Genomic DNA, 22,727 nt, shown 5'->3' on the forward strand with positions numbered 1-22,727 from the left:
CTACTGACTGGACTTTTGACGAGCCACATCGGCTTCAAATATCAATAAAAAAATGTTATGTCGAATTTCCGGTCAAGCAAATCGGAATTGGCATTTAAGTGATGGTTTTTCAAAAAATTTGACATTTAAGTAATACAGCGGAAACTTTTAGCATTAAAATGAGTGCCACAACTTTTCGCACTTCTAATGGACTTCCCCCAACAAAAAACTATATTTGAAATGATTGGCTGACCATAGTTTCTTTTTTTTTTTTTTTTGTAGTCATATTGAAAGTTTGAAAGATTGTTGTTGAGTGAGGAATAAATGCTGGCTGTGATGCCTTATATTTGAAAGGATAAACCGAAGCTGGTCAGCAATTCTCTGGGCGTTATTATGGGAGCTCCATACCCATGATGGGATGTTCGGTTTAAGCCCTAACTATTGCTCATTTGAGCAAATCTGTCATCTCCATCCCCATTATGGTGTCGATGAGAGCTGAATAGGGATTATCCTATATCATGGTCGAGCCAATGCTGCAAAGTAGTCAAGGTTGCCTGAGGCTGTGGAGAGACCGTGGGATTTAGACATATAATCATAGGGTCGACAATCTGGGAATTTTCGACCCAAAAAAAAAATTTCTGGGAATAAGCCCTACACCACTAGACCAGCCACCATTGTGATTGTGATGGAGGAATTTATTGTACTATACAAGGCAGTAAATCAAGGTTATTGGCAAAAGATTTAAATGTCACAAAGATTGTTATAAATATATACTATTTGTTGACGGCGAGTACTGAATCGAAATTTTTCTTCCCCATGTTCTGAGTGAAAGTTCGATGAAGTGAATTAAACTGTGGTTAAAGAATAGTATAAGAAGTAGAACTTAAGAGAAAATAAAATAGAGGGGCCTATAGTGAAATCTCTTAAATTGTAGGGATCGAAAAGGTAATCTCTTTACACTGTTTTCTTTTCTTCCCCGTTTGCAAAAATGAAATGAAGTTTTTTTTTTTTTCAAAATCTGGAAAAGTTGTTTACTTTTTATTTAGACAAAGAAAATATTATGAAAGCTTAAATTAAGAAGGCAAATGGCCTTATCTTCTTAAGCTTTTATGTTCTAACTGAGTTTATCTTATTATTAGATTATTATAAAGATGATCTGGGCCAACCCGAAGTATGAACCATAAAAGAAAATATCTATTAAACCGATCACAATAATACAAGTTCCAGTACCTATTATCCAAAGAGGAATCCTTCCAATAGTATCGGCCATTTATTCCGCTTTTCTCCACCATTTCTTTCATCAAGTTGTGCAATAAATAGCAAATATTTAAGAAAGCAACATAATTCCCCCCCAATCACTGAACATTTTGCAAGGATAGCCACAAAAGTTGAGATATTTGTCCAGTGGCCGCTGATCCAATCAACCAAGCACAAAATAGGAGGGGCCCACTACTTTCAAAATAGATAAGTGGGACCGGGACCTCATTGTAATGGGATCTCGGGATATTGTTTCAGTAATATATTCTAGTTGGTTTTGTTTCACAAAAATTTTGAAATTTAAAAAATATTTTTTGCAAAATAATTGGTTGGATCGCTTAGAAAAATTAGTCAACAGAATATGTTTTCATTATGGGCAGTTAACTATTTTCGTGAGTGATAAAAATACTATTAGCACATTCATTTTTATAAGCGATACAAGTGTTCGTTTTTTGGACCATAACTTTTATATTCACATAGGGGTCGTTAGTTCTAAAATGAAGGTCAACCACATTAAATAAAATAAATAAATCAATGGTGTCGGCATCAAAATAAATCGCCAGAACAAAGGTCATAAAACTGTTCACGTGCAAGGGAGCTCCTAACTTGTCCCAAAGAATTCAATGGCATGGACAGATATTTGAGCTGATTTAGTTTCGTGCTGGACTAATAAATATTAAAAGAAAATAAATTTAGAGGTCCGTCGGCATGAAAATAAAAATAAAAAGCAAATCTGTCGCGAAAAATGTAAACGGGACGATTGATCGTGCCTTGAGATCAGGAAATGTTGTTATATTACACTAGGAACATTTTTTCTACTATTCCACATGTTAGGCTCTGTTCGTTTTTTGGAAAAAAAAATTCCAGAAAAAAATTTTCCTTATTTTTTGGCTTTTCACCAAAAATAAACGAGTCAAGGAAAATATTTTCTTTTCATGAAAAAAAAACACCTTAAAAAATGGAGAAAATAATTTCCTCTTTTTTAGAAGAGAAAACATTTTCCCTCATCTTTCACTCATCCAATTTTTCACATTCCTTTTCTTTTTAATTTTTTTAAATTCAATTTTTTTTAATTTCTACTTTTCTTTTTTCTTTTTCTTTTTCTTTTTTTTAGTTTCCCTTCTTCTTCGACTAGGCGTGGCCCATGGCCAATGCTAGCAAACGGCCGCAAGCGAGCGAGGCCGAGCCTTGCCGGCTTGTGGCGAGGGTAGGTGAGACCTCATCTGAGGCTAGTCGAGACCTCATATGAGGTCGGTAAGCTTGAGCTTGCCTCTAGCCATCACCGTGGCCAGCTGATCTTGAGCCACCATCCAAGTACGAATACCCTCTATACCCTAGCATTACACATTCCGTACCTTGCTAAAAAATTGATCCTTGTTTACAATCTTTAAATGAAAATTATCTTTTACTTAAATTTTGGAATGAAAATAAATAAAATAAAAAGAAATGACCGGCCAAAGGAGAGGAGAAAAAAATAGAACAAAAGAGAAAAAAAGTACGAGTAACAAAATAAAAATTAGAATTAAAAAATAAAAATTAAATAAAAAAATTAAAAAGAGTGCATAGAGGAAAATCAAATCCGATTTTCCATGTCGAACTGGGAAAAGTATTCAAAATAGAAACCACTCCTAAAAGGTTTACTAAAATCGAGACACAAATCAAATTAAAAAATCAATCAAATTAAGAAACCTACTTAAACTCGAGACATAATCTTGACCCATTCTATTAAATATCCACAAGATTTTTTTCTTAAGATTTTCACCCTTTTCCATTTCAACCCAGGAAAATAGTCTACCAAACAATTTGTATCCAAGATAAGAAATCCTTTTAGGAAAGCTACTCAAAGTAAGAACCAATCCAGCTAAGAGACCGCTCAAATTTGGAAACATAATCAAGTTAGGAAACTTACTTGTATCGGGTTTTCTTTGAGAGCTCAAACGCGAGATATATTCTCTAACATATTAATTCAAATATTCACAAAATGGGTATATTCTCAAGATTTTCATTGTTTCCCTTCTCACCTCATAAAGAAATTGTCAGCCAAATATATTCTACCAATTCGATTATATATATATGCTATTCAAATTAGAAAAATCATTCAATTCTACTTAGATCGGGTTTCTTTATGGGCTCAATCTCAAAACAAATTCCCAAATATTACTTTACAGATCCACACAAAATTGGAATGTCCTCAAAGTTTTTAGCGTTTCTGGGTTTCAACTCATAAAAATAATTTGCCAAATAAATACTCGTCCACCCAAAATAATCCCCCAACTAGAACAAAAGAGGAAAGGTTTATCCCGTAATTTCATTGTTTTTGGCTTGACATACAAACAACTGCTTTATTTTTGTTTTTTTATTTTATTTTTGCTCATAACAACTGCTTTATTGAAAGAAGATAAAGATGCATCGAATTGGACCACTCCAACCTATTCTGACCGTCCATCACGCCTTTAAGGCCTCCCACGTCGGCACGAATTGATGTGAGACTTTGCGCGAGCCAACTCTCCCTACAAATACCCCACTCCCTCTCAAACAATCTCACAGCACATACCATACACCTCAGCTATCCTCCTTTCCCTGATTCATTGTCAATTCTACTATCCCACCACAAACGACCGCCCACCATGGCCGAAGGACACCGCCACCACCTCTTCCACCACAAGAAGGAGGAAGAGCCACCTGTCGAGGCCCCCGCCTACTCCGAGACCGCCTACGGCAGTGGCCCGGATAGCACTTATGGCGACACCGCCTACGGTAGTGGCCCTGACAGCGCCAAGACCGCCTACGGTGGTGGCCCTGACAGCACTTATGCCGATACTGCCTACGGCAGCGGCCCTGACAGCACCAAGACCGCCTACGGCAGTGGCCCTGACAGCGCTTATACCGACACCGCCTACGGCAGTGGTCCTGACAGCACCAAGACAGCCTACGGGAGTGGCGCTGACGGTGCTTACGGCGAGACCGCCTACGGTAGTGGCCCTGACAGCGGCAAGACTGCCTACGGCAGTGCTTATGCCGAGACCACCGAGGTGAACACGGTCACGGAGCCTGAGGTCGATTACAAGAAGGAGGAGAAGCACCACAAGCACCTCGAGGAACTCGGTGGGCTCGGTGCCGCAGCAGCCGGTGCTTATGCCTTGGTAATAATTATCATCATCTTCTCATTTCTTGCAATTTTTCCCATTTTGTGTATGGATAAAATTCGCGCCTACACCTTATTGACTTGAACCATCAGGTTGATCACAAGCACTGGATGCGAAGGAACTCGATTAGACTCACATATTTCAACTGGACATGATGATGGGATGCCATGCAAGAATGGACAATCCTTGTAAATGAGCCATAGTTTGAATTCAATAAATTTCCTTCGCCGATCAACTAGAGGAATGAGATTTCCCCACAATTGACTTAAAAAAACTGAGTTGTATGATCAAAAACTTCTGCTCAAAGTTAATAAATTAATTTTTTTGTTAGAACTTATACCATACTCAGAGCATGTATAAAAAAAATATACGTAGTAGAGAACTCCCTGTCTTTCTCTTACCTTATCTCATCTTGTTTCACTCACACAATTCCTAATTAATGATGTGCAAACTGCAGTATGAGAAGCATGAGGCCAAGAAGGACCCAGAGCACGCCCACAGGCACAAGATAGAGGAGGAAGTAGCCGCCGCCGCTGCCGTCGGGGCCGGCGGGTTCGCCTTCCATGAGCACCACGAGAAGAAGGAGTCCAAGGAAGAAGATGAAGAGGCTCATGGCAAGAAGCACCACCATCTCTTCTAAACCATGGACGAATCTCCGTCTCTCTCTTCTTGCTTTGCGTCTTGTTTATGTAATTTTTACTTCTCTAACCAAGTATCGTACAAGTTACGAGACTGCCCTCCATGGTCGTCGTACTTTTGCTGAGGGGCGGTTCTTGAATCTTGGTTCTGCTGCTTGTTAATGCTTCCCGAGAGAGTGGAGTATGTGTGTGTATTTGGGCTTTGTCTTGTACCAGCTGTATCTTGGTGTCTAGTAACATTATATTCTGATATTATGATATATCTTGCATTTACCATTCAACTTATGATTTTAAGTGCAAAGAATAAATTCAATTTTATTTTCCAAAACCCATCAGCTCAGAGCCTCCGCATAAAGTAGATCCAACAAGTTAGTGAATGTTAATTCACTCAAAACGTGGCAACATGAGATCTAGAATATCACCAGATCGCAATGTATATTCAACTACAATTCAAAAAATGTATGAAATAATAAATAACACCTACAAGGGTACACACTTTGAGAATAGATCTCGCACAAAAACTACGTTTGAAATGATTAGCTGACCATATGTTATTTTGTCCATTTTCGTTGTAGTCACATAGAAAGTTTGAAAGAATTTGTTGAGCGATGCCTATATTTGAAATGATTAACCGGAGTTGGTTGGCAACTCTCTAGATGTTTATTATAGGGATTCCATGCCTGCGACAGAATGTTCGATAGAAGCCATAATTCTTATTCGTTTTCAGCAAATCCGTTGCCTCCATCTCCATAACGATGCCAGTGAAATCTGAATAGGGATTATCCTATATCATGGCCGAGCCAATGCTGCGAAGGAACCAAGGTTGCCTGAGGCTGAGGAGAGATCGTGGAATTCGAGCATATAACCAAAGGGTCTCATACCATTTGGGAGTAAGCCCTACACCACTAGACCAACCACCGTTGTGGTGGAGGAATTTTTATTTCACTATACAAGGTAGTCAATTAAAGTTAATAGCAAAAGATTTTATCGTCACAAAGATTTTTACATATAGGTACTATTTGTCGATGGCGAGTGCCGAATTGAATATGTTCTTCACCATATTTTGAATGAAAATATGTTGAATTGACTTAAACTGTGGCTAGAGAATAGCATGAGAATTAGAATATAAGACAAAATAAAATAAAAGATGCCTATCATGAAAACTCTTAGAAGTGTAGGGATTTAAAATGTGGTTTCTTTACACTGTTTTCTTTTCTTCCTCGTTTGCAATAAAGTAGCAAATATATAAGAAAGCTATATAGTTCCCCTCTCTCTAAATACATCCAAGGATAGCCACAATAATTGAGATATCTGTCCAGTCGGCCACTGATCCAATCAACCAAACACAAACTAGGGGGGGCCCCATTACTTTCGAAATATAGAACAGGGACCCCACTGTAATGGGGTCTTGGCATATACTAATCTGTTTACATAATGTCTTCTTAATTACATGCCACATTTTTTGTTTTGAGGGGGGGGTGTGGGGGCATGGTCCTCATATAGAAGAAAACATCCCTTTTTTTTACGTTAAGTAACACACACACATATACACACACACATCTGCTTATTTATTCATTTATTTATGTTTTATAGATGTCCACCTCCTGAGCACCACCAGATAATTTCAACCCATTGATTTTAGAGCCAGATTGATGTCGCCAGATCTGAAATGAAGGGGTTCAACCAAATTACATAAAGATTTAAAAAAAAAAAATCAATGGTGTCTGCATCTAAAAATCGCCAGAACAAAGGGCATAAAAATGTTCACATGCGAGGGAGCTTACTAACTGTCCCGAAGAATTCGCTGGCATGGACAGATATTTGAGCTGATTTAGTTTTGTGCTGGACCAATGAATATTCAAAGCAAATAAATTGAGAGGTCCGTCGGCATTTAAAAAGTAAAAAAGAAAACAGATCTCTAAAGATATCATTAAGAGCTCCTAAAAAACAAGGCAATCTTTTAACGATTCTGCTAGCGGCATCTTGATTTCCTTCTTTTTTCCTTATCTTCTCCATATATCATTATCCTGCACAAATAAGGAAAATTTGAATAAATAGAAGGAAATCCAAATATTTTCTTTCGGATATCACATTATTTGTTGCCTAAAATAAGTAAAATAACTCTATTTTTATAGAGTTATCAAACCCCCAAACTTAACATTTTGTTAGTCCTTTAGCAAAAGCAACAGATAACACATATCAAATTCTTCTATGATTCTTCCATAATTGTTCGAATTCACAATTCAAAGAAAACACAAATTTCATCCAAACATTGAAAAACAATCAAAACTAATTGTAATTATGTGATCCGCATGTGTCCCCAAATTTTTAAATTATACGCAATCCGGATAAATTCACATTGGTATGCAACTTCTCAAAAACTCTACATAGTATGACCAAATCTCATAAGTTTTCTTTTCACTTCTCTCTCCACTATTGTAAGCTAATCATCCAACCAAAAATCAATAGGACTTTCTCAGATTGTAATGTAAGGTTGGGCTAACGGTGAGATAAAGGTAAATTTAAGCTCAAATCACCCATCAACACATAAATTTCTAGGATATAATTACAGCTCATGCCACTATCCCCAATTTCAATCCTTGAGCATAATCTTTCTACCACCACTTATCATCATTCATTCACTTTTTTTCCTTCCTTTTTTTTTCTTTGCTAAATGGCTGAGTTCCTCCTTAAGTCCCTCCTGATGTAACACGAACATCCCCAACCCATTGAGTATCCAAAAGGCTCACTCAGTTGAAAGTTGGATAGGGAACCATAAAAGTAAATTTTTTGTTTTTGAACGATACACCCCAAACAACAATAGCAATCATTTTTTTTCATGCTCCACCCTTCCTCCCAACTTGCTATTATGCTAAAAAAAACTTTTATCATAAAAATCAACATGTTCATGGGTGTGGGAAGATGATATAATTTGGTAAAAGATGAGCTAAAATTATGTGGGTGTCAATGAAAAATTGGATAAGAATTAAGGCTCAACAAGGTGACTAGAGATAAATAAATAGGGTTGGATTGAAAGGCTAAATCGGTCCAAAAAAAAATGCCTTAATCATTTTCTCAGTTAGATGTAACTCAGGATTTCTCCTCAAGAGAAAATCAAACAAATTCTAACATTTGGGTGAGATCTAAGAAAATCACACACTTCACACGAATGTTCTCTAGATGCACACACAACTCAAAAATTTAGGATTTTTAGTACTATACGTGTTAAAACTTGTTCGCAAAATTCTCAACACAAGTGTACGTGTCGAACAAGTAACATAATGATGAGAAAAGGTATCGTCCCCTAGAGATTGATGATTAATAAACTAATTAAATATTAAAAATGGATTGAGTCTCAAATTTATCTAACAAGAAAAAATAGAATAGAGAATAAAATAAAATTGACAATCTTAAAGGCAAAAGTTCGGAACTAGATGCGGTAAATCAATCAAATAATCTGATTTCACCGTAACCACTAGACATAAATTTCAGATATTTACACAAACAAGAACGATATCAAACATGTGATAGCGAAATTTTCTCTACTATTTACTATCCTATCTTTAGGTATAGTAAACCTACTCAAATTATCAATCCACTATATCTCTACGTGAATTTAAATAGACATAAGTGCATTAAAATCTATTAATATTCCCAGTTTACAATGAATCTTTTGGATCACCTTATCACTAAAAGCCACACAAATAATGTGGTATATTTCTATCCACATTGTAATTCATTATTATATATTATAACGAGCAATTGCATATTATCACTTCTCGGTCTCAAAACTGCAGCAATGGTTTTACAGTTTGGACTTTATTGGCCCGCACTTTTTAAAGTTGTATACTCCTATGTTGCTTCATGTGGTCGGTATTAGAGAACGGGGAATATTTCTAGAAAAAATGAGATGCCTTTAAACAACATTATTGTGTGTGAATTATTTGATGTTTGGGGTATTGATTTCATGGGACCTTTTATACCTTCTTATGGGAATTTATACATTTTAGTGGCTAGGGAGTATGTATCTAAGTCGGTAAAAGCTATAGCATTGCCAATAAATTATGCTAAGGTTATGGTTAAATTCTTGAAGAAAAATATTTTTATCCGATTCGGCACACCTAGGGCAATCATAAGTGATATGGGGACACACTTTTGCAATAAACAATTTGAAGCACTTTTAAGTAAGTATGAAGTCACCCATAAGGTTGCAACACCTTATCATCCTCATACTAGTGGTCAAGTAGAGGTTTCAAACTGTGAAATAAAGAGAATTTTAGAAAAAATAGTGAATGCCTCTAGGAAAGATTCAATGAAACTTGACGATGCACTTTGGACCGATATGACAGCTTTCAAAACCCCAATTGGGATGTCTCCTTTTAGGCTAGTATTTGGAAAAGCTTGTCATTTACCAGTGCAATTAGAGCATAGAGCATATTGGCCTTTGTAATTTCTAAATTTTGACATGAAATCCACAGGTGAAGAAAAATTGTCGCAACTGAATGAATTGGAGGAATTTTGCAATGAGGCTTATGAAAATGCTAAGATGTATAAGAAGAGTACAAAAGATGGCATGACAAGCACGTATTCCAAAGAGAGTTCGAAATTGGCAAAAAATTTTTACTTTATAACTCTCGTCTTAAACTTTTTCCAAGAAAGTTACGGTCCCAATGGTATGATCCTTTTACAATCACACAAGTACTCCCATACGGAACACTTGAAGTTGAAGATGATATCAAGGGCACATTTAAGGTGAACGGTCAACATCTAAAGCCCTACTTTGAAGGTGGATACAATAAGCAAAAGACCACCATTAAATTCCATCCCCCAACATAGCGACATCTGAGATAGTTTGGCTAAAAACTATAAAGCAAGCACTTCTTGGGAGGCAACCCAAGTGTTTTCACTATGTTTCTTCGTTAATGTTTTAAGTTCATTTTTTTTGCAAAAAAGAAGAAGCAAAAAGTAAAAAAAATAATTTTTCTCTATTTTATGTAAGGTAATTTTCTCTCTCAAGAGATCAGCTTGTTGGAGTTTTCTATATCAAGGCAACCGATGGACACATCTTAAAACAATGGGGTTTTCTTATTCTTGTTTTTCTTATGTTTTTCGCATTGAGGACAATGGCTCCATTCAAGTTTGGGGGGGAGATAAAACTTTTACTAAATCAAATCTTAAATTTTGTGTCATGATTCATGCTTTCTTTCATGATTGCATTCCTTGTTGTAATTTTTGTGATTCTTAGGAAAATTTAGATATTGGTCAAACTATGTGAGTTAATTTTGATTTTGATTATGTTGATACACTTATTGAGAACTAAAAGCCATTAATTTTTGAGTTGTATGTGCATCCAAAGAACATTCATGTGAAGTGTGTGATTTTCTTAGATCTCACCCAAATCTTAGAATTTGTTTAATTTTCTCTTGAGGCGAAATCCTAGGCTACATTTGACTATGAAAATGATTTAGGCAATTTTTTGGACCAATTGAGCATTTCAAGCCAACCCTATTTATTTATCTCTAGTCACCTTGTTGAGCCTTAATTCTTATCCAATTTTTCATTGACACCCGCATAATTTTAGCTCATTTTTTACCAAATTACATCATCCTCCCATGCCCATGAACATTTTGATTTTTAGCATAAAAGTTTATTTGAGCATAATTGCAAGTTGAGAGTAAAGGTGGAGCATGAAAGAAAAAAATTGCTATGGTTGTTTAGGGTGTGTCGTTAAAAAAAAGAATTGCTTTTATGGTTCCCTATCCAACTTTCAATTGAGTGAGCCTTTTGATACTCAATGGGTTGGGAATGTTTGCGTTATATTAGGAGAGGCTTAGGGAGGAACTTCACCATAAAGCAATGAAAAAATAAAGAGAAACAAAAGATAAAAAAAAAAAGAGAGAGAGAAGAAAGAAAAGGGAAAAAAATGAATGAGTGATTATAAGGGGTGGTAGAAAGATTATGTTCAATGAGTGAAATTGGGGATAGTAGCATGAGCTTTAATTATATCCTAGAAATCAATGTGTTGATGGGCCATTTGAGCTTAAATTTACCTTTATCTCACCATTAACCCAGCTTTAAGTCCTATTGATTTTTGGTTGGATGATTAGTTTACATTAGTGGAGAGAGGAATAAAAAGCAAACTTATGAGATTTGGTAATACTATAGAGAGTTTTTGAGAAATTGCATACCAATGTGAATTTATCTAGAATGCATATAATTTGGAAAGATGGGGACACACGCACTTGGATCACATAATTAGAATTAGTTTTAACTCATTTTCAATGTTTGGATGAAATTTGTGTTTTCTTTGAATTGTGAATTCGAATAATTATGGAATAACGTCATGGAAGAATTTGAAATAGGTTATCTGTTGCTTTTGCTGGAGGATTAGCAAAATGTTAAGTTTGGGGGTTTGGTAACTCTGTAAAAATAGAGTTATTTTACCTATTTTAGGCAATAAATAATGTGATATCTGTGAGAAAATATTTGGATTTCCTTCTATTAATTCAAATTTTTCTTATTTCTATAGGATAACACTATATGGAGAGATAAGGAAAAAAAGAAGGAAATCAAGATGCCACCAAAAGAATCGTTAGAAGATTGCCTTGTTTTTAGGAGCTCTTAATGTTATCCTTAGAGATTTAGTTGTGTTTGGGATGTTTTCACGTTATCTTTAGGGATTTATTTTTTTTCGGCATTTACGCTGAGGCATCTGCAAAAGGAATGTTAATGCGTAATTTTTTTTTAAATACATCAATAAATTTAGAGAATTACTTATCTATTTTGTGCTGCTGAAGTCGCTAAGAGAATGGAACTAGCGGCACATATGGCTTTGGATTTTCTGGAAAAAGTTTGGTTTTGCTTGCCTCCTTTGGTTGTTTACTGACTTCCTCTTCTTTGCCTCTAGAAGTCTCTTGGTTGGCATCTTCTTCTCCCACTTGTTTACCACTTCTTAGCGTTATAGCTTTTACATCTTCAACTGGATTTTTCTCCGTGTTACTTGGCAAAGAACCTTGATGTCTTCTTGACATCATGTTTGCTAACCGACCCACTTGCATCTCTAGATTTCTGATTGAAACCTCTTGGTTCTGACATCTCACATTTGTCCTCTTGATGAAGTCATGAGTGGTGCTAGCAAGTTTGGTGACTATATATTCCAGATTATATTTTGTATCTTCTAATTGTCTCGGTGGCAATTTCGTCACATTATGATTACTCCATGAAAAATTCGGATGATTGCGCCATCCTGGATTGTATGTGTTGGAATAGGGATTATTCTGCGATCCGTTAAAATTCCCAACAAAGTTAGCATTTTCACTAGGTTATGTAATAATGTCACTTACCTAACACTTTGCACTAATATGTCCTCCACCTCAAAAATCGTATGTCATATTCTGAATTTGCATGACTGAAATACTCATGTTATATATCTTTTTGTTGAGTACTTCAAGTTGTGTAGCAATTGTGATGACAGCATCCACTTCATGAACTTCGCTAGATTTTCGTACAGGTAACCTCTCAGTAGGCCACTAATAACTATTGTATGCCATTTCCTCTAATAGGTTATAGGCTTCTTCTGGTGTTTTATTATCCATAATTTCCCCTGCAGCTGTATCAATCATAGAATGAATATTTGCACTAGACACATTATAAAAAGTTTGTACCTGCATCCATACGGGGAGTCCATGATATGGGCATCTCCTAAGAAACTCCTTGAATCTTTCCCATGCTTCATACAATGATTCATTATCCATATGCACAAAATTAGTAATATCATTAAGCATTTCTGCAGACTTTGCAGGTGGAAAGAACTTACCGAGAAGTTTTTGGGTCATGTCATTCCATGTAGTGATTGATCTTGCAGAAAGAGAGGAGAGCCATCCCTTAGCTTTGTCTCTAAGGGAAAATGGAAATAATCTTAATCTAATAGCATCATCTGTAACTCCATTATATTTAAGTGTATCATAGATTTCAAGAAAAGCATAGATGTGAGCATTTAGATCATCGCTTGATAGCCCACTAAATTGCACTGATTGTTGAAGCATCTAAATGAGTGATGGCTTGATCTCAAAGTTGTTTGTTTGGATTGCAGGTCTCCTGATGCTTGATGTAGTGCCCTAAACTGTTGGCGCATCATAATCTCTCAAGAGTCTACGTTGATCTTCAGCATCTCCCATCTTTTCAGTGTGATTTCTCTATTTTCTTAGTCGCCTTTTGAATGTACGTTTGATTTCTGGATGAAACTCAGCAAGTTTCCCTTGTTGGCTACGTGTCATACACAGATTTACACTTTGGAGAGAAAAAAAAGAAGAAGCTAGATTAAACCTATAATTATCCGGTATCAATAGTAATTAGTATTTAACAATCAATCCCTAGCAATGGTGCCAAAAAATTGTTCGTAAAATTCTCAACGCAAGTGTACGTGTCGAACAAGTAATATAAGATGAGAAAAGATATCATCCCACAAAGATTAATGATTAATAAACTAATTCAATACTAAAAATGGACTAATTCTAAAATTTATCTAACAAGTAAAAATAAAATTGACAATCTTAAAGGCAAAGGTTGGAACTAGATGCGGTAAATCAATCAAATAACTACGTTAGAGCATACGATTTCACCATAATCGCTAGACATGAATTTCAGATCTTTAATCATACAAGAACGATATGAAACATGTGACAGCGAAATTTCCTCTGCTATTTACTATCATATCTCTAGGTATAGTAAACCTACTCAGTTTATCAATCCATTATATCTCTATGTGAATTTTAATGAACATAAGTGCTTTAAAATCTGTGAATATTCCCTGTTTACAATGAATCTTTTAGATCACCTTATCAGCGAAAGCCACACATAACATGGTATATTTCTATCCACATTTAATTCATAGTTATATATTATAAAGAGTAATTGCATATTATCACTTTTCAGTCTCAAACATGCACATCGGATCATTCAAATGGCGACCAATCACTTAAAAGCATTAAGCACAATAATATATAACTCACATGAATGAAATTACTTGCAGAACATAAACATCTCGAAATTCACATCATCATGGTCAGGCTAAATCGTAATCTTACTAAAGAAAATCATAACATAATAGAAGAAGAAACAAAAATATAAATTAAATCAAACGCCTTAAATCAAAGAATAAAAATTCTATCACCACTTTGTCTTCTCTTCAAAATACTTTAAAAAACTCCAAGAACAATGAAAGAACACTATGAAAAAGAAAAAATGCTAAACGTCTCCCAAGCTCTTTATGTTATCCTCTAAATAGGGTAACATTCAAGACTCCTGAAAATAAATAAATTCCTAAAGATTACATGAAGATACCCTAAACACAACTAAATTTCTAAGGATAACATTAAAAGCTCCCAAAAACAAGGCAATCTTCTAACAATTCTGCTAGTGACATCTTGATTTCCTTCTTTTTTCCTTATCTTCTCCATATATCGTTATCCTGCACAAATAAGAAAAATTTGAATAAATAGAAGAAAATCCAAATATTTTCTCACATATATCATATTATTTGTTGCCTAAAATAGGTAAAATAACTCTATTTTTATAGAGTTATTAGGGACAACGGCCAAAGGTGCTATGTTTCACTTTTTTTTTAACTTTTATTCTTCCAAAATTTGTAATTTAATTTAATTAAAAATTAGGTTAAAATTATATTTTGACGAAAATGCCCTTAATCGGCCGAAATATTTAACCGATCTTCTAGGTCAAGCCCTTATTTAAAACATTTATAACCACTTGGCCCTTATTTGAAACTATGATGCCACTTTAGTCCCTTATTTAAAAAAATTAGGACATTTTGGATCCTTATTTGGAATTTTTCCTTTTTTTGCCAATTGAGCCCTAAACGTTTTGTACTTTTGTCAATTCATTCCATTTGTTCAATTTTAGGCAAAAATCATTGACATAGATGTCAATCGTCCTAAGTGGCCCGATCAGCGCTAATGAGGACTTAATTATATTTTAATGTTTGTGAATTTTTATTTATTTTTCTTTTCTTTTCTTTCTCTTTATTTGTTTTTCCCTTCCTTCTTCCTCCAACTGGTCGCCAAGGCTCACCAGCTACTACACAGAGGATAATCGGCATTTATGTCAGCAATTTCTGGTCAAAATTGTTTGGATAGACTGAATTGACCCAAATGCAAGAAGTTTAGGACTCAATTGGCAAAAAAAAAAAAGAGTTTAAGACTAAATTGACACAAATTACAATAGGTTTAAGGCTTTTTTGGTAATTCTTCCAATATAAAATCATGTGTTTTACAAACAATCTAAGAGTATAGTAGGAAAAGAAAAATTGAAAAAAAATGAAATTGCGATGATGGAAAATTGAACTTTAGATATTTGATGTGCTCAAATAATTGCAAAAATGAAAATTAAGTTGTCATGAAATCATGGACGATGCTTAAAGAACATTTTTCTTTTCTCAATATGAAACCCTTAATCATTGATCTTCAACTAATAGTGTCCGTAGAGCAGGTTCATGTGATGGAATTCCTTAATCAAAAAGTCAAAACCACCCACTTACATTATAAAGCCTCCTCTTGAACTTTAGATTTCAAAATCTTGCGGTTCAAGCTTAAGGAGGGGCGAAGAAATTATCAAAAGAATCAATGGAGAACGATAAGAACATTAGAGATATACCTTGCTCCATTACAACATTGGTCCATTTTAGAAAAGACAATAAAATTAGGAAACTATTCAAAATTGAAACGACAAAAGTTAGGATATTTGATGTGCTCAAATATTGGATAAGAAACCCCTAATTGGACTTAGGTGATTATTTGATAAGAAACCCCTTTTAGAAAAGTTACTCAAATTAGGAGACCAATCAAAGTAAAAAACCAGTCAAATTAAGAAACTAACTTGGATCGGGTCTTGGGCTCAAACTCAAGATATAATCTCAACATATTACATCGAATATCCAGAAGATTGGAATGTTCTCAAGATTTTCATTGTTTCCCTCTTAACTCATAAAAAAAAAAATTGTATGCCAAAAAATTTGTATCAATAATACAAAATGTTTTTAGGAAAGCTACTCAAACTAGGAAAACACTCAAACCTACTTGGATCGAATTTACAGGCTAGGTCTCAAGAGATATTCTCACCACATTTCAATAAATATTCACAAGATTGGAATGTCCTCAAGATTCTCAGTGTATTCCCATTTCAACTCATAAAAGTTGTCTGCCAAGTAATTTGCATCCAAAAAAAAAATCACTTCTATAAGAGTTACTTAAACTAGAAAACAAATCAAACTAGGGAATCACTCAAATTAGAAAATCTACTCAATTTCGAGACATATTCTTGACACATTACATTAAGTATTCATAAGATTTGTTTCTCTAGATTTGCATCATTTCCCATTTCAACTCAAAAAAATAGTCTACTAAACAATTTGTATCCAAGACAAGAAACATCTTTTAGAAAAGCTACTCAAAGTATGAAATCAATTAAATTAGGAAACAACTCAAATTGGGAAACATACTCAAGTTAGAAAACTTACTTGGATCAATTTCCTTTATAATTTGTATCCAAAATAGAAAACCACTTCTAAAAAAGTTACTTAAACTTGGAAACAAAGCAAACTAGGAAATCACTCAAATTAGGAAATCTACTCAAATTCGAGTCATATTCTTGACACATTACATTAAATTAGTTTCTTTAGATTTGCATCGTTTCCCATTTCAACTCAGGAAAATAGTCTACCAAACAATTTATATCCAATATAGGAAACCTCTTTTAGGAAAGCTACTCAAAGTATGAAACAATCAAATTGGGAAACATACTCAAGTTAGAAAACCTACTTGGATCAGGTTTTCCTTTGTAATTTGTATCCAAAATAGAAAACCGCTTCTAAAAAAGTTAGTTAAACTAGGAAATCAATCAAATTAGGAAATCTACTCAATTTCGAGACATATTCTTTACACATTACTTTAAATATTCACAAGATTTATTTCTCTAGATTTTCAGCTTCTTCCATAAATAAGCTATTCCAGGTTCCATATAGGTTTCACCAAGAACCTTGAACTTATACGTTAAAACAGATTCTGCATTTTTTGGAACATAAAACCTACCATACATATCTTGGAACATGAAATCGAGAACTTACCATGTCACAGGTATAGGGGTCGGTTCCAAGGCATTCCTAGGTTCTAATTTAATTTAACGATTGCAGTGAATTATCACATTTTAATGGCCACTATTTGCTACTATGATCCACTTACCATAATTCATATTTAGACAATCGAATATATATGAAACATGAACAAAGTAAAAATCTCAGTTATAAATATTGTCAAAAATAGAAGTTCGGACTAATGATTTAATATTACATACTCATCATGTGATGTCATAGAATACTGCAGGATTGCGAGAAAATATATACCAAGAAAAATGCAAAAAATTATTTCGGGTTCCAGGTCCATCCGGTCGGAATAGGTTCTCTAATTTTTGGAATCTGGTACCTACTCTGCATATTTTGGAACTAGGAACCTGAAACCGGACAGGTCCATATCGGTCTGGTTCTAGGTTTCGGATTCTACGTTGGAACCATGCTCATCCCTAGTTACCCATTTCAACTCATGAAAAAAGTCTACCAAGCAATTTATATCCATAATAAGAAATCTCTTTTGGGAAAGCTACTCAAACTAGGAAATATACTCAAGTTAGAAAACTTACTTGGATCATATCCTTTGTAATTTTGTATCCAAAATAGAAAACCACTTCTAAAAAAATTACTTAAACTAGAAAACAAATCAAATTAGGAAACCTGCTTAAATTGAGAAATATTCTTTACACATTACATTAAATATTCACAAGATTTGTTTCTCTAGATTTTCAATGTTTCCCATTTCAACTCAAGAAAATAGTCTACTAAACAATTTGTATCCATAATAAGAAACCTCCTTTAGGAAAGCTACTCAAAGTACAAAAGCAATCAAACTAGGAAACCACTCAAATTAGGAAACATACTCAAGTTAAAAAAACTTACTTGGGTTGGGTTTCCTTTGTAATTCGTATCCAAAATAGAAAATCACTTCTAAAAAAGCTACTTAAACTATGAAACAAATCAAACTAGGAAATCACTCAAATTAGGAAACCTAATCAAATTCGAGACATATACATTACATTAAATTCACGAATTTGTTTCTCTACATTTTCTTCGTTTCCCATTTTAACTCTGGAAAATAATCTACCAAACAATCTGCATCTATGATAAGAAACATCTTTTAGCAAAGCTAATCAAAATATGAAACCAATCAAATTCGGAAATATACTCAAGTTAGAAAACTTATTGAATCGGATTTCCTTTGTAATTTGTATCCAATATAGAAAACAACTTCTAAAAAGGTTACTTAAACTAGGAAACAAATCAAACTAGAAAATCAATCATATTAGGAAACCTACTCAAATTCGAGACATATTCTTTATACATTACATTAAATATTCACAAGATTTGTTTCTCTAGATTTTCATTGTTTCCCATAGGTGAGCGATTCCAAGCTTCATACAGGTTACACCTAAAACCTTAAACCTACTCGTCAAAACAGATTCTTCATTTTTTGCGAACCTGGAACCTATCTTGCATACCTTGAAACTTGGAGCCTACCTTGTCACGGGTTTCGAGATTGGTTCCAATGTCTTCCCAATTTCCAACTATATTTTAAATTTTTTTTGTCAAAACTATATTTTAATTTAACGATGCAGTGAATCGCCAGCTTTAATAACCACCACTTGCTGCCACAATCTAGTAACCACAATTCATAGTTAGAGAGATGAATATATAAAACATTAACGAAGTAAAAATTCTAATAATAAATATTTTCATAAATGGAAGCTCGAACTAATGATTTAATATTACACACTAATCATGGGACACCATAGAATACCGTAGGATTGTACGACAATATATACCAAGAAAAACGCAAAAAATTATTACAGGTTTCAAGTCCACCCATCGAAACATGTTCTCAAATTTTTGGAAACTAGTACCTACCCCGCATACCTTGGAATTATACTCACCCCTAGTTTCTCATTCCAACTCATGAAAAAAAGTCTACCAAACAATTTGAGTCCAAGATGAGAAACCTCTTTTGGTAAAGCTACTCAAACTAGGAAACCACTCGAATTAGGAAACCATTCAAATTAGGAAACATACTCAAGCTAGAAAACAAACTTGGATTGGATTTCCTTTGTAATGTTTATCCAAAATAGAAAACCATTTTTAAAAAAGTTACTTAAACTAGGAAACAAATCAAATTAAGAAACGTAGTCAAATTCGAGACATATTCTTGACACATTACATTAAATATTCACAAATTTGTTTCTCTAGATTTTCACCGTTTCCCATTTCAACTCAAGAAAATGGACTACTAAACAATTTGTATCCATTTTGACCAAAAGAAAAAAAACAATTTGTAACCATGATAAGAAACCTCTTTTTGGAAAGCTACTCAAAGTACGAAACCAATCAAACTAGGAAACACACTCAAGTTAAAAAACTTACTTGGATCGGGTTTCCTTTGTAATTCATATCCAAAATAGAAAATCACTTCTAAAAAAGTTACTTTAGAAGTGATTCTGATTATAATCAATTCTTTTGGTAACGTTTCTGTTCTAAAAAAGTAATTCTAATTAAAATCAATTTTTTTGATTTTGTTCCATGGATAAGTTTTAGAGAATCAAAACGCGTTTGGTAGATGCATAAAATTTTTGTTCTGGGAACAGAAATATGTTTGGTAATTGCACAAAATTTCTGTTTCGAAAAATAATTTATCTTCCTAATTTGTCATTTAAATCAAATAATTACATAACCATATTTGATGAATTTTCTCGGACCCCATAAGTGTAATCCTCTTGCACCATGACATCTTTTTGGTCGAAATAGGGATGCTTTTTGTTCTTTGGAAGGATAATACGCTAAAATTATTGTTTTCCCATGCTTCTCTTCAGGCTATGCATATGCTAAGGATGAAATAGGTGACTCTAATTGTATTTTATTGCTCGGAATGAATAAATCCATCTCTGTTACCTAGGTGGCTTAGTTTATCCTTGGATACCGTGCGGATGGTCACTAATGCAGCATGATAGTACAACAACAAATCAGGCAAGGCTTAGAAAAAATTGAAAGGAAAAATCACCAAAAATAGGATTGGCCGGTTGAATGCACCCATTTCCTACTTTTCAAGATTTTTTTGCAATTTTCAGGAATTTTTGGAACAATTTGTCTATGAGGGAAAAATCGTCATTTGGGAGAAACCGACAAGCAAACTCATCAAAAATAGGATTGGCTAGTTGAAATGGCCCATCTTCTAAGTTTTGAGTTTTTTTTTTTTTTTTTTTGGGAATTTTTTCTGATTTTTTCCCATTTTTTTAGATTTTTTTTAATCATTTTCCATTTGTTAATTTTTTAATCATTTTCTGATTTTTTTTTATTTTTATTAATTTTTGAAATTTTTATTAAAAAATTATCCAGACAATGTTGGGTTGACCCAGTCCATGTCTCGCGGGCGCCCAACAAAGACTATCGTTGCCTTTTTTATTCTCAAAAGTTTTTTTTTTTTTTAGAAACAACTTTTTTTTGTTTTTTGTTTTTGGTCCAAAAGTGTCCCCGGGAGCAGAATCAAAATCAAAATCATTTGTGTTATCAAACATATTTCTGATTCTTTTTTGTTCCGTAAAACAGAAACAGAGGAATAGAAACTTTACTAAACAGGCCCTTAAACTAGGAAACAAATCAAACTAGAAAATCACTCAAATTAGGAAACCTACTCAAATTCAAGACATATACATTACATTAAATATGCACAAGATTTGTTTCTCTAGATTTTTACCTTTTCTCATTTCAACCGAGGAAATTAATCTACCAAACAATTTGGATCCATTATAAGAAACCTCGTTTAGGAAGGTTACTCAAAGTATGAAACCAATCAAACTAGGAAACCACTCAAATTAAGAAACATACTCAAGTAAGAAAAATTACTTGGATCGGATTTTCTTTGTGGACTCAATCTCACAACATATTGCTTTACATATCCAAACAAAATTGGAATGTCCTCAATATTTTGACCGTTTCCCCTTTTCAACTCATAAAAATTATTTGCCAAATAAGTACTCGTCCACCAAAAACATCCCCAACTAGGACAAAAAATGAAAAACTTATCCCCTAAGTTCTCTTTTTAGGCTTGACATACAAACAACTGCTTCGTTGAAAGAAGATGAAGACGCGTCGAATTACGCGGCCCGACCGGATGGGAGACTTTGCGTGTGCCAACTCTCCCTATAAATGCACCCCCTCCCTCTCAAACAATCTCACAACACATACCATACACTTCAGCTATACCCCTTTCCCTGATTCATTGTCAATTCTAGTATCCCACCAAAAACAACCACCAACCATGGCCGAAGGACACCACCACCACCACTTCCACCACAAGAAGGAGGATAAGCCACCCGTCGCGGTCTACTCCGAGACCGCGGTTGATTACAAGAAGGAGGAGAAGCACCACAAGCACCTCGAGCAACTCGGCAAGCTCGGTGCTGCCGCCGCCGGTGCTTATGCTTTGGTAATAATTATTATCTTCTTCTCTGATCTTGCAATTATTTCCCATTTTATATGTGGATTGGCTTCTACGCCTTATTGACCTGAACCATCAGGTTGATCACAAGCATTGGGAGCGAAGGATCTCAATGATGGCATGCCATGCAAGAATGGATCATCCTCATAAATGAGCAATAGTCTGAATTCAATAAATTTCCTTCACCGATCAACTAGAGTAACAAGATTTTCCCACAATTGGCTTAAACAGAAAACATAGATGTACTCCATAACAGTATCTACCGGATCAAAACTTCTGCTCAAAGTGAATAAATCAATCATTTTGTTTGAACTTATAAGTTACCCCATATGAAAGGAGTACACATTAACTCTCTTTTTTTTCCCTTTACCTTATCTCATTTTGTTTCATTCACACGACTCCTAATTATTGATGTGCAAAACTGCAGCATGAGAAGCATGAGGCCAAGAAGGACCCAGAGCACGCCCACAGGCACAAGATAAAGGAGGAAGTAGCAGCCACCGCCGCTGTCGGAGCCGGGGGGTTTGCCTTACATGAGCACCACAAGAAGAAGGAGGCCAAGAAACAATATAAAGAGGCTCATGGCAAGAAGCACCACCATCTCTTCTAAACCATGGATGGACCTCCGCCTCTCTCTTCTTGATTTGTGTCTTGTTTATGTAATTTTGCTTTCTCTAACCAAGTATCCTCCAAGCTAAGAGACCGCCCTCCATAGTCGTCGCACTTTTGCAGAGGGGTGGTTCTTGAATCTTGGATCTGCTGCTGGGTTAATGCTTCCCGATAGAGAGGAGTCTGTGTGTTTATCGGGGCTTTGTCTTGTACGGCTTGTGCCTGGGGTGTCTTAATAATATAATCCGATATTTCTTGCGTTTACCTTTCAACGTATTATTTTAGGGACGGAGACTATTCAATTTTATTTTCCAAAACCTATTCATGTCAGAGTCTCCGCACAAAATAGGTCCAACAAGTTAGCGAATGTTAATTCATCCAAAACGCGGTAGCATGACATCTAGAATGTCACCTGATGACCGCAATGTATATTCAACTATAACTCAAAAAATGTATGAAATAAGAAATAACACCTACAAGGGTACCCTCGATTT

The 22,727-nt window shown here is 34.7% G+C and overlaps 2 protein-coding genes, 1 long non-coding RNA gene and 1 other non-coding gene across 4 annotated transcripts; 3 read left to right on the top strand and 1 right to left on the bottom strand.

Moving 5' to 3' along the window:
- Nucleotides 1-3,753: 3,753 nt before the first annotated feature.
- Nucleotides 3,754-5,270, top strand: LOC115750717 (abscisic stress-ripening protein 5-like). Its single transcript, XM_030688236.2, has 2 exons — nt 3,754-4,379; nt 4,840-5,270. The coding sequence occupies exons 1-2, from the start codon at nt 3,864-3,866 to the stop codon at nt 5,020-5,022; spliced, it is 699 nt and encodes a 232-aa protein (XP_030544096.1). The 5' UTR covers nt 3,754-3,863; the 3' UTR covers nt 5,023-5,270.
- On the bottom strand, nt 4,414-22,112 carry LOC115750722. The gene is made up of 3 exons (XR_004016518.2): nt 21,975-22,112; nt 15,459-15,469; nt 4,414-4,768 (listed from the first exon to the last, which is right to left on the bottom strand). It is a non-coding gene; the product is annotated as an uncharacterized LOC115750722 (long non-coding RNA).
- LOC115750774 lies at nt 12,701-12,804 on the top strand. The gene has a single exon (XR_004016527.1). It is a non-coding gene; the product is annotated as a small nucleolar RNA R71 (small nucleolar RNA).
- Nucleotides 21,338-22,497, top strand: LOC115750721 (abscisic stress-ripening protein 1-like). The gene is given in 3 exon segments (XM_030688241.2): nt 21,338-21,612; nt 22,052-22,195; nt 22,197-22,497. Coding segments are annotated over 3 exon segments (438 nt in total). The 5' UTR covers nt 21,338-21,444; the 3' UTR covers nt 22,323-22,497.
- The last annotated feature ends 230 nt before the right edge of the window (nt 22,498-22,727 follow it).

Source organism: Rhodamnia argentea, chromosome 2 (genome assembly GCF_020921035.1).
Source record: "Rhodamnia argentea isolate NSW1041297 chromosome 2, ASM2092103v1, whole genome shotgun sequence".
NCBI classification, from domain to species: Eukaryota; Viridiplantae; Streptophyta; class Magnoliopsida; order Myrtales; family Myrtaceae; genus Rhodamnia; species Rhodamnia argentea.

Excerpts from the sequence above, each read along its gene's own strand:
- LOC115750717 (XM_030688236.2), top strand. The coding sequence starts at position 3,864 with ATGGCCGAAGGACACCGCCACCACCTCTTCCACCACAAGAAGGAGGAA. Across the intron at positions 4,380-4,839 it reads CAGCCGGTGCTTATGCCTTG|TATGAGAAGCATGAGGCCAA; the intron begins GTAATAATTATC and ends TGCAAACTGCAG.